The sequence below is a fragment of the Saccopteryx leptura genome, chromosome 4, assembly GCF_036850995.1.
Source record: "Saccopteryx leptura isolate mSacLep1 chromosome 4, mSacLep1_pri_phased_curated, whole genome shotgun sequence".
Taxonomy (NCBI): Eukaryota; Metazoa; Chordata; class Mammalia; order Chiroptera; family Emballonuridae; genus Saccopteryx; species Saccopteryx leptura.
In genome coordinates, this window is record NC_089506.1 from 11735276 (window position 1) to 11747841 (window position 12566).

General features: G+C 44.0%; 1 protein-coding gene across 8 annotated transcripts in view; it reads left to right on the forward strand.

Annotated features, from left to right (window-relative positions):
• TENM3 (teneurin transmembrane protein 3) overlaps positions 1–12566 on the forward strand; it is a 615102-nt gene that overhangs the window by 506906 nt on the left and 95630 nt on the right. For all 8 annotated transcript variants that reach the window (XM_066380117.1, XM_066380120.1, XM_066380118.1 and 5 more), the window contains one exon: positions 1645–1830. In XM_066380117.1, coding sequence (XP_066236214.1) covers positions 1645–1830 — 186 coding nt within the window. The remainder of the gene's footprint in view (positions 1–1644; positions 1831–12566) is intronic.

Here is a 12566-nt window from a genome sequence, read left to right on the forward strand (position 1 = left end):
AGATTGAATAGAAAGGGAACCTCAGAAAGAAACCTCTCTTCTGGAGCTTGGCGGACGGTCTGATCCTCTGAAGTTAATCAAACCATCTTAGATCTCTTAATCAAAAATTTAATTCAAACGAGATAGAACATGGGGCATGAAAACACACGTCCCACTCCTCCAGTTAACAGTCCTGGCTGTTGTTTATAAGAAACGTTACAACCCTCATAGTGCCTTGACGGTGTTGCAAGTCCTGCAGCACTTTGAGACAGAATGATGGTGTCTGAGAAATGTTCTTTGGGCAGCAAATGGGAAAAAAAGGAACAGGTGACTACATAAAGTTCTTTTTTTTTTTTTTTAAGTTTAAAAATAAGGCAGTAGTCCATTTTCTGTTTGCTTAAAATGAGTTCAGGGGCCTGACCTGTGGTGGCGCAGTGGGGTAAAGCGTCGACCTGGAAGTACTGAGATTGCCGGTTCAAAACCCTGGGCTTGCCTGGTCAAGGCACATATGGGAGTTGATGCTTCCAGCTCCTCCCCCCCTTCTCTCTCTCTGTCTCTCCTCTCTCTCTCTCGGTCTCTCCCTCTCCTCTCTAAAATGAATAAATAAAAAATTTAAAAAAAAATAAAGATTTGTAAAAAAAAAAAAAATGAGTTCAGGGTTTCAGTGTTTAGCATTTTTATTGTAAGAAAAGCAAAACTAAAGTGATAATTTTATTGAACATTATATGTAGAGAGTAAAAAATAAAATACCCTTCCGAGTTGTCTCTCTCTGACGTTCCCTCAATTGGATCTAGTAAAAGAAAGTTTTTTAAGAAAAAAAAAATTACCTCTGACACCTTAATTCTATGTCAAGACCTAGCCTCCTGCTGCAGTTCTTGAAGTCCTTTGGTCACTAGTGCTCCTTTCGGTGACTCCAGTCATCAAAAACCTTGTTTTTCAAATGACGCATTTCGTAGTTAGGTGATTAACCTGGTTTTCCACTATGGTTTTGCTAAGCAGCTTGTATCTGTGAACAATACAGATTTACTGACTAGAAAAGACACAATTCTTCTACTTAACCAGCATGCCTGTGATTCAGAAGCAAGCTGATGTACAGACTACACTAGATTGTTTTTAATGAGCCTTTCTGAATATTTTAAGTTTTTTGAACTGTAGGATTATGAATAACGCCTTTCAATTCTTGCTATAGGGGTGAAACCCAACAACTGCTGTTAGATGCCTGCTTAAACACTGAAATAGTTCATTAACAATATTAATTTGACTTAGTAACACACGCTTGCATGTGTTCTTGAGGTAGTTTGGTACGTGCGTGTGTGCGCGCGCATATTTTCCTCTGTCTTGTTAGCCTGTGTGCATGTGCATATGTGTACATATATATGTAATATAGGAGAGTATTTATAACAAAGTTGTTATGTGTATTTTATGCACAGTTATGGCAGCATATAAAATTGAATGATGAACAACAAAAGAAGTGAACTTCTACCATTTACATTCTTAGTAGCCGATGCTAAAATTTACTTAAGTTTGTAAACGCTAGCGATTTATTTCCAGCGATTGTGGTTTCCACCTTCGCAGAGTTGAGCGTCAGATGCAGCACGACTTGTTACTGCGCCCTCTCACCCCTACTGCTCTCCTCCCCTCCCCGCTTTCTCTTGTCCCATCTAGAGATCTGCTCCGTGGACTGCGGCTCCCACGGGGTTTGCATGGGGGGGACGTGTCGCTGCGAAGAAGGCTGGACCGGCCCGGCCTGCAATCAGAGAGCCTGCCACCCTCGCTGCGCGGAGCACGGGACCTGCAAGGACGGGAAGTGCGAGTGCAGCCAGGGCTGGAACGGAGAGCACTGCACCATCGGTAGGCCAGCGCGGGGCCCCGCCGGGTGCCAGGAAAGGGCTCGCTGCTCGCTGCTTTTCTACTGGGGAAAGCAACAGACCAGACAGACATGCACACGCATAGACACGGACAGCAGCGAGGGGGTTAGGGGTGTGGGGGAGGGGGCGAGAATAAAGGGGGAGGGAACTCAAATATCTCTACGGTGACAGAAGATTGATTTTGGGAGGGGAACACAATGAGATGTACAGAATGATGTGTTATGGAATTGTACACTGGAAAGCTTTATAATTTTATTGACCAATGTCACCTCGATACATTTAATAATTTTTTTAGATATTACCAAAAAAAAAAAAAAAAAAAAAAGAAGAGGTCATTCTAGTTCATTTTTCCTTCTCTTTATTAAACAGGAATTGTTTTAAAAAGTAAGATTCTCATTTTACAATGGCAGTTCTTTTTAGAACAACTGTCATGAATACGAAGTTGAAGAATTTTTTTTATTCATTTTTTGTGATGGCCACAAAAATCAACGCACGTAACAATGATTTCATTTCTTTCTTGTAAATAAGCATTCGTTAAGTATTACTTTTTGGTGTTCCATATTGCCATTGCATAAAAAACAAAATTATTTCTTTTTAAGTCTAAAAATACGGCCTTTTTGGCTCCTGTAGATTCCAGAATCGTACATCTTTGCACTTGTCAGTATACCTACTACCACATCTTCAAGGTAGTCAGTGCTTTTTTTTTTTTTTTTTGTATTTGTATTTTTCTGAAGCTGGAAACGGGGAGAGACAGTCAGACAGACTCCCGCATGCGCCCGACCAGGATCCACCCGGCACGCCCACCAGGGGCAACGCTCTGCCCTCCAGGGGGCGGTGCTCTGCCCCTCCGGGGCGTCGCTCTGCTGCGACCAGAGTCACTCTAGCGCCTGGGGCAGAGGCCAAGGAGCCATCCCCAGCGCCCGGGCCATCTTTGCTCCAATGGAGCCTCGGCTACGGGAGGGGAAGAGAGAGACAGAGAGGAAGGAGGGGGTGGGGGTGGAGAAGCAAATAGGCGTTTCTCCTATGTGCCCTGGCCGGGAATCGAACCTGGGTCCCCCGCATGCCAAGCTGACGCTCTACCGCTGAACCAACCGGCCAGGGCTCCTTTTTTTTTTTTTTTTTTTTTTTTTTTTTTTTTTTTTGCTTTTACCATTTGAGTCACTGAAATTAAAACATTTAATTTAAAATAAAAGTAAGTCCAGTTGACCCTGGAACAACATGGGTTTGAGCTATGCAGGTAACTGATATATAGATTTTTTTTTTAATAAATACCTATACTGTGTTCAATTCACAGCTGGGAGTCCGTGGATGCAGAGGGCTAAATCTATGCATTGATCTGCACCATTTTATAAGAGGACTTGAGCATCTGTCGAGTTTGGTGTCTGTGGAGGGTTCTGGAACCGAACCTCCATAGAAACTGAGGGACCGCTGAGGTTTTTTAGGGAGTCAAGATCTATATGCAGATTTCCAATTGTGCAGGGATCGGTACCCCAAGCCATGCGTTGTTCAAGGGTCAGTGGTAATAAATTTCTACCTCACATTGGTGAAAGTATACTAAATGAATTATAACAGGCACAGTTCTACATAGATTTCATGACTTGAGGTAGAGCACTTCTCCACATGGTTTTATGTCTGTAGGATAAAATTTGGTAAAGCTTGGTGGGGGCAGGGTCTTGGCATCTTCAAAGTTTTCTTCTGCTAATGCATCTATAAGTATTACATACTCTACTTTTCTTTTGCTTATAGAAATTGGTTAGCCAGAAATTTTTTCATGAGAATATTGAAATCACATGCATTGTGTAAATTGTCACAATTATACCTTTATAAAATGTGATCATGTTCTTTCTGACCTTACTGATGTCCCTGACACTTGCTTCAGGGAGCCTACCGTAACCCCCACATGTTGGTGACCCACTAGACGGGCTCACAGGACCCAAGGTGGTTCTGCTCATGGCTATAGTTACCAGAAAGGGACAAGAGCCATCAGGAAGTGTCGAGAGAAATCCATGCACAGGCTTCCTGTGTTCTTCCTGACCCCCAGGAGAGGTCACACGCAGTGTGCCTTTCTCCAGCAGTGACATGCATCAACACCTGTGCTGCATTTCTGCCCAGGGAAGTCCAGAGGATTCAGAATATAAGATTTTTTTGTTGTTTTTTAATTGGTGCTGCTCAAAGGGGTAGCTTCTGTCAGCCACGACCAAACCACCAAAATTCCAGACTCTCCGAAGAGAAGCAGGTGTTCAGGGCTTCAGGTGGGCGAATGAACCTTATCCGTGTAAGAGACAGACAACTTTCCAGAGGCCAGCCAAAGGCCAGCCCCGCAGCCTTCTGAAGATCAGGCTTGTTATGTTACCTCTTTCTTACCTGTGAAACATCCTTGGGGGCTCGCTGTTGAATGTGAGCTGATTGCCTAAACCCTCATTGTATGGTTCTAATGAGGTCAGCGGCAAATGCACACATTCATAGCACGTGGGAGTGCCCATCCCCAGAATTTTGTACGGCTCTCCCCTCCTCTACTCTCTCAGAGAGGCTTGGTGGGGCAGCGGCCCCCTACAGTTCATGGGAACTACCTAAGGCAGAGAAAAGCTGACAACTACAGTTTGTGTATCTCTCTGCGACCTACAGAGGACAGTGCAATAGCAAACAGCCCCATGCCCAGATCCCAAAATGCCCACGTACCATAGGAGCGTGGGAAACAAAGGCCCTGGTCATACTCCCTCATGCTTTATGACCCACCTCCATAACCCCCTCAGAAGTGAATTGATTCTAGCTGGGGTGATGGGGAGACAATGTTACATATTTGACTGTGTATCCTAGGAAGTACAGCAAACACAAGGGTTATCTAGCTTTGAAAACCAGGAAGTGTTCTATAACGTTAATAGGCAGATTTAACTTGCCAAGCAACAGTTACCGAATTATGCAGTTGTTCTCACCGACCTTGGCAGTATTTCATAGTGTCTCACTGCGAAGCTGTTCTTGAACAACTTTTCAGTTGCGTTGCCTGGGCACAAAGGGCATTTTCATTAGTTTTCAACACATCTTGCTGGGTGGTCGCTAACCATTCCATCTCTGGTGTTTCGTTTTATTTGTTACTTTTGCAGTCCGTTTAAATAACCATGCAGAAATAAAGCGCCTGCTTTGTCTAAAAATAAATGCCAGAAGTGAACCTTTTAAAAGATGCAGAGACACCTTTTGGTCATTGTTTCACTGTTTTATCCCATCAGAATTGTTGCTCTGGATTTTGGCATACTAAGGTCCCATTGGTTTTCCCCATCTACTTACTACCTGTGCATCGGTCCATAAGGACGCCTCAGGGGCCGTTTTAAAAGTGGCCTTTGTGAGGGGCTGATTAAACAGCCGGAAAACAGCGGCTTGTTTCCTCATTCCGGGTTGTGATTGTATTGTACGTTCCCTCTCAGTCTCAACACTCCAACATCTGGCTGGAAGAAGCTGCCACTTTATGAAGGAATAGTCATAAATCAGCAAGAGTCCTTTCTCTTTTTCCATATTCTGCACCATCTCACTGAATACAAACAGGGAGGTTAGTTGAGAGGGAGAGGAAGGAGAAGCTATACAGTTAGAAACAAACAGGAGTTCCCAACAGAAAGCAGAAAATATTCTTCACTAGTCCTCTTACTGTCCTCATAACTTGGTGCTTTCATTAAACCGTAGGCATTTGGATGGCGAAAGAGGTCATGAATTTAGAGTATCTGTCTGAACACACTATCTCCCTGAAACGATTCCATCCTGGTGTTTTTATTGGTGTTCATGTTTTTGTCTCGTTACGAATCATGTGTTCAGGAAGTGAGGTGCATTCACCCTCAGGTTCGACGTCCCAAGTTCCTCTTTCCTGGGTTGGACTTGGACTAGTGATGTCTACAGATGGACAATGATACACTACTTCTAGCAATAGTACAATTAAAATAAACACTTCTTCCTTCCTCCCCGAAAAGCATTTCTGATGGTTAGACGCTTTCAGAAATGAAGAGGCGTTTCACCTTATGGAAGAACATCAAATAAGCACCAGCCAGTATTACTAGTATTACCGACATAGTGTAATAATATCATATTAGCACTGTTATCCTGGCTCAACAAGCAGTTAATATCGTCTTTTGTATGTGACTGCTCCATAAAATGCTTAAGCATCATGTGCACGTTCCTACCTTTGTTTTTCATGGATTGGAAAGATGTAGGAATATTTACAGGCTCCAGAAGCAAGTTTAAAAAATATCAACTGTAATTAAGTGGTTTATAAATAAGAGTTGATGCAACTGGAATATCCTATGGCTGTGTCAATACTTAAAAAGCTTAAACGGTTCTGTATGGTGAGAGTTTAGGTGGATCAGGATCAGCTATGTGAGCTGGGTGATCCTTGTCTCTGCTGAACTCCGTAAGTTCACTAGTACTGTATTGAACTAGAACCAGAATCTATACTTGTATAAAAGCAACACGATTGAGCTCTCTCTCTTTTTTTTCCCCTTGCTTCAGAAAAGAGCGGTTGGCCTGTGGCTGGAATTGCTTGGCCATAGAGTGGGCAGAGCAGTGTTAGGCTAGCCTCCGTGGAACAGGTGTTTGCTGGCAGAATCTGTAACCTGTAATGAGATGCTCACTGAATATTCTGGGCAATGATAAAAACCTCAGTGGATTTTTTTTTTTTTTTGAGGATTACTAACCTGTAGCTTTCCTAAGAACTATTCGTTCTAGCAGTTCCTGAAGAAAGTGGCCCCTACAGACACCCCTTTGTTTCTGGAAGCACTGGAGGTGAGCTTGGAGCCGCAGGGGTGGAGGGGCGGAGGTGAAAACCCATGGTTGACTGTTACCCATCTGTTGGAGAGGGTTGCTAGGCAGGTAAAGATGCTCACGTCTCTGTAGAGGGACGTGAGAATGGTCTTCCGGAGGCTGATGGGCATTTTCCATTTTCCCACAGACAGAAATGGAGAAAATGGGCATAATTGTTTTAAATGTTGGTTAGATATAATGAAGAAACTTAGGTTGGGAAACATTCAAATCCCCAGATCAAGATCCCAAGGAAATCGTTGTGTGTCCTCCAGTAAGCTTTAGTAATATCATCATTATTTAGATGTGAGACGTTGGGAGTTCTGTTTATTTGTTTTGTCAGTTTGTGGAGTGTTTTTAGGACAAGGAGTGTTTTTAAATTCTTCCCATCCCTTAATTCTCTTGAGTAGTGTCCCTGTCTGAAGGACCCCCTAGAGGCCTCTTGATTCAGAATTTATTGACAATTTCTGCTTTATTTGGGAAATGACTAGATTTAAGCATGAAGTTCCTTGGTTGTTCTCAGTTTCCTTCAACTTTTTATTTTTCCTGCAGCATTTGCATGCCTCCGTTACTTTTCATTTGGTAAATTTTTTGTTTCTTTATCCGTGAAGCAATTATTGATCATCGCCTCTGTGATGTTTAAATCCTGCTTCTTGTGAAAGTCAGTGTAACATAATGGGGAGAAGGGCATGGGCTTTGAAATTAAAAAAAAAAAAAAAAAAGATGTTTTCAAATTAGTCCTGTGATTTATTCACTATAACTTGTACCTTCACTGTGCTTAACCTCGGTTGGTTCTTTTCTAAGTGTAAAATAGCTGTAATAATACCTATCATAAAAGTTTTGAAGCAGAATATTCTATCGTTTAAGAACTTTCAGTGTTTGAATCTTTGCCGAACCATTTACATAGTGCATGTCCTTGGTAACATTTAACTTCTCTGCCTGTGTTTCCTCACGTATGATTATTATGTATCTCATAGAGTCGGAGAAAAGGAAATGTCAGAATGTAAATGACTTGTTGAAGTGCCTAGCAAATAGTGCTCAATAAATTAGAGTTTCTAATTTGTTCTTAAGTAGGAATGAGCAAGTGGCAACCCAGGCGACAGTTGGGGTGCTCAAGTTTAAATAGATATAAAAACAAAATTTCTGTTCGACCCGTTTGTTGTAAAAGAGCTAATGAAATTCCATTTCACTGTTCAAAACTGTAAGCTAGTTTCAGAATGCATTCGACTTAACAAGAATTTAATACCAGGGGGGTTGGCAAAAGTAGGTTTACAGTTGCTTATATGGAAAATAGCATAGTAAATGACACAAAAATAAACGGTTTAACCTACTCACAATGGTGAGCCTACTTTTGCGCCACCCTGTATGGCCAGGTTGGGGTTAGAGAGGTGCCGCTGTTGAACATCTGTGGTGAGGAGAGAGAGGTGGAGTCCATTGTGGTGTTTTTCTTCTAGTATTATCTTCAACACAGAGTTGTTTATTGAACTACATTGATTTTCATGTACTTTCGGGCAATTCAAATGGAAATTTGGCCTAGGGGAAATCCTAATTCCTTTAAGCTACAAAAGACCTAGCTATTTGTTTTTATTCTAATTCTTTAGTACATTGGGAAACCAGATCATTAATGATCACAAAGACACGCTTTGTTTGTACAGACAAAACTTACACGCATGGCACTCAGCAGACCTCTGTTCCATACCGTGGTTGCTCTGGGCTTTGGGCGGCTTGGAGATCAGAAATGGAAAATGAAATATACACACAGTTGGGGAGTTTTCTACTAAACAGTATGGTGGTAGAAGAAAGATCAAAGCTACACCAGGGTGGGCAAGCTCTGGGCTGTTGTTCTTTTTCTCAGGAAAATGATGAAAGGACAGCATTTGAGTTGCTAAGTGAAGAAATGGATGACAATTTGGGGGAATAAAAAAGGAAAAGACACTCTGATATATGCTTCACTTCAGTTACAAAATCAATGTTTTTGGTAAATTTTGTAATGTTCCCAAATTGGTAATCATATCCATAATAATATAGAATATGGAAATTCTAAATCTATCTTTTTACATTTTCATTCACTCTTTTTATCTCCCTTAACCGAATGGATGTAGGGTGGCACCTACGTGGCCCCTCCCGCGGGTTGCCCAGGGAAGTAGGTGGCATCCCATTTGTTCGTGTGGCTTCCTAGTTAAGAAAGGGGGCTCCAGTGCCACCTGCCTGGGTTCCTGGCAGGGCTGGTGTGGGGAAAACAGCTGCGTTAGGTTTGCTTGCTAGTTTCCCAGCTGCAAGCACTCTGCACAATTAGTGCGTGAGCACGCGGCAGAAAGCCACGTGTGCGTCTCTGAGAAGCTACGGGAGCTCCCCTCCCCCACCCCCGGGGGCTGATTCTCCCAGATCGCTCTCCCGCCCCTGCGAGGTGCGGTTTGCCATCCCCACAGCTGCTACCATGGAGGGCCCTTCCCTGTGAAAAGCAGTTTTCCTCTGTTTGTTCGTCAGCCCGATAAACAGGTGTGGCCCGAGGCTCTCCGGTTCCACGGTACCTCTCCCATCGCCCGAATCCAGGGTGGACCTGCCCGGCCTCCTCGGTCACCGGCATTTTAGCTTCTGATGTTTTTACTGTAAAACTGGTGCAACCCTTCTTAGCTCTGCACGGGGACCTTGGGTTTATATGGCCTCATGTTGATATAAAACTTGAAAGGCCTTCGTCTCTTTCGCTCCGAGTGTCTCTCTGTCACACTTTCCTGGGTGCAATGCGGGTGGCCGCGCCCCACGCGGGGGTAGGACGGCTCCAGAGCTACTGGCACGCTGAGCATTCAGGTAAGGCGAATTCGAGCTGAGGGTGCATTGAGTGTTGATTTAATTGGATGTATTTATGAGGTGTGAAATGATTGCTGTCCTTGGTTGTTGCTGCGAGCCACCCAGGAATGTCCACGCCACATGCTGACTCACCTAATGACACGGAAGCCCAAGGCCAGAGATTATGTGAAGACATGCACTTGTCCTGTGGAGCCCGGTTGAGAAGAGAGAGCGTTTGAAATGTGTGGAAATAAGTAAATTTGTAGGAAGCTGTTCTTGTCATCAGATACATTGTAAAATGCCTGACAGAAGCAGAAGTTTTCTCCTGCCACAAAGACACTTGATTATGGGATGGACACAGTTATAAACTGGCCATAATTTTCTCTTTCTGCTGGATATTGTAGAGGAGTTTATTGGCATGCATGTATTTTGGGGGCACACGCCTGTGGAGGGCTACAACACTGAGCTCTCCCCAGGGTGTGAAGCCTCACGGTCAGGCCTCCCGGGGGTCCCTGAGTCACAAACATGGCCGGAAAGAATTTGTGCTTATTCACAAAGTATGGATATTGACAAAGATAACCTAAACTCACAATGTTCTACCTGAGGACATCACAAGGCGTGTCATCAATTCAAAGAGTGTTTAAGATTAGTTTATTATACAATGAAAAAGTCTTCCCAACTTTGACGGTAATACCAAAAACTTACATGATATTACCAATGACTAATTTGGAAGCCAAACTGATAACTAATTTGGAAGGCAAATGACACTTTTCTAAACTATCCATATTGAAAACCAGATCAGTCACATCAATTAAAGCCTGAATTGTTTTTCTACTCTCTCCATAGAAAAAGACTATAAAATCATTATCTTATAAAAAGAGTAAGCATAGCCCCCCCCCAAAAAAATATAGGAAAAAAAGGTTTATGCCGTTTTTCTAATATTGGTGATATTTATCAGCTTAAAAGTTATGCCATATTGTGATTTTTTTTCCTCCTGTATAGTTACTGGCTTTGGTCCCTAAGTTCATATTCATTATTTGGTGCCCTTTTCTGAAAGAGAGCCCCAAGTTAGATCACTTCAGAGCCCACAGACCCGAAGCCACCTCCGTGCCCAGCGCTGTGACTGGAGAGCTGTGTGACCTTGGGGGAATTACTTAAGCAGCCTGTGCCCCCGTTCCCTTAACTAGCTGTAAAGTGGGAATGAAATAGTATCCACCTGTTAAGAATTAAATGACTTCACACGTGTGGCAGAGCACCTAAGAACAGCATCTGGCGCAAAGTAAACACCATCTGGGTGTTCACTGTCACTGTGGTGGTTGTTGCCGCAGTATTTCGACCGGAATGAATGAAAAGTTGACTGTGACAGTGACTGGTTCCTAACCTACCGAGTCCTGTCATTATGCAGAGGGATCAGCCAGCAGGGAAAGAGGAGTGCATGCTGGATACAGGAACTGCTGCCCCTCTCCACCTCCTGATGCACTCCCAGCGGGGACGTGGTACCTCGGGGGTCTGTCCTGCACATGGGGGGGGGGTCGTCAGGAGGCACGGTGCTGAGTGGAGGGAAATCCTCCTAAAATGACCTGTTTGACAGTGAAAATCCAGATGTGGCTACAAAACCTCTATCGGATGCCCTTGCTCTGCAGCCCCAGTGACTCTTAAATAATTTGATGTGACAGACAGGGTGGCGGTCCCTGAGAGAGCCAGTGACAGCCCCCCTCCGAGGGCAGGGCGGATCACCGCGCAACCAGGCCGGGTGGGAGTTGTTTCTCTCTCCTTCTGCAATAGCAGCAGTAGCCATCGGGGCCTCTCGGTATTCTTTTTGTTTTCATTTTCGTCTGGTGTGTTCAGTTAGTGGTTTTACGTACGGTACTGCTTCCTCTGTCATCCCCGCAGAATTGGGATTTTTTTATTTATTTATTTTTTGAATGAAGTCACGCAGTGTTCCCTTCTCTAAAAATGCAAAACGAGTTTCTCTCTGACCTTTGTGGATGGGGGAGGCCTCCATTCTGTTAGGCGGTCAGTGCTCTCTCTCCGCTCTGTTCCAATATTTTTCTAAACTATCCCAAAGATAATGCCTCTTTTGTGAGCCAATTTAAGACGATTTCAGTTGGTTGCACTTTTGTGAGGAAGTGCTTGGGTAACAGCTGGTGACGGCTGGTAGATTGTTTATGGAGATGGTAGCTAGCTGGTTCTCTTGCTGTTTTAATTTCTTTATCCTTCGAGTAGTTTTTCTCTTCACTGAGTCCATTGTTCTTTTGTATTCATTGGGTTTTCTCTCCATAGACCAAGGTCAGCAGAAAGGGACAAGAAGTCCCTCCCGGGTCCGGTTTAGTGGCAGCCAGCCCGGCCAGTGAGGGCAGGCCCGCACGGGAAGCAGAATTAGCCTTTCCCTCAGGCCCCAGTGGTCTGGCGAGGGAAAGAGCCGTCAGCCGGCCGAAATCAAGGCCGTGGTCTCAATTTGAAACTTGAGGACGTGTGACTCTGTTTCTTCCGTCTTGTATTCTTAAACACGATATGTCAGAGTTTTCAAATCGCTTTCGATTTCTACTAACTTTGACACGCCAGATCCTCTAAAGACCTAAAGACACAGAGTTGTTAAAAGAGTGTGGGCTCTTCTCCGACCCGCGATGTGGATGGAGCCCCTTGCAACTCGAATCCTCCGCTTCCCGGGTCTTATGATCCCGCCTGCAAAAAGTACAGCATATCTCGAGCCCCGTGAGAATGATGTGCTCAAATTAGACAAAACCTGGGCAATCGGCCCGTCACTTTTGCACCCGATTTGCCCTGTGACCTTCAGTAACTGAGAGTTCCCGGGGCCATCTTGATAAATGTGCTCTTGTCCTGGGGGAGGACTTCTTTCCCTGGCATCATTCCTTGAGCCTTGACTATGGGAGGGGGTATAGACAGAAATATAGCCTTCCCTGCTGGCATCGGTTACAGGAGAGGCAGTGGCCTAAAGCTGAGTGACAGAGTTTGAAATCCGACGCTGTGCTGCCAAGGTAAATTTCAGCGACAGTTGTGTTGTTTCTGGGAAATGGTCAATGTGTTTGTTGTTCTATGCTTTAGAAAAGGGGCTCTTTTCTAGGATTTCTGAAACTCAATTCAGAATGTAGGCAAGTTATTTTGTAGGTGAATAGATCTGAGTTTAACATGTAT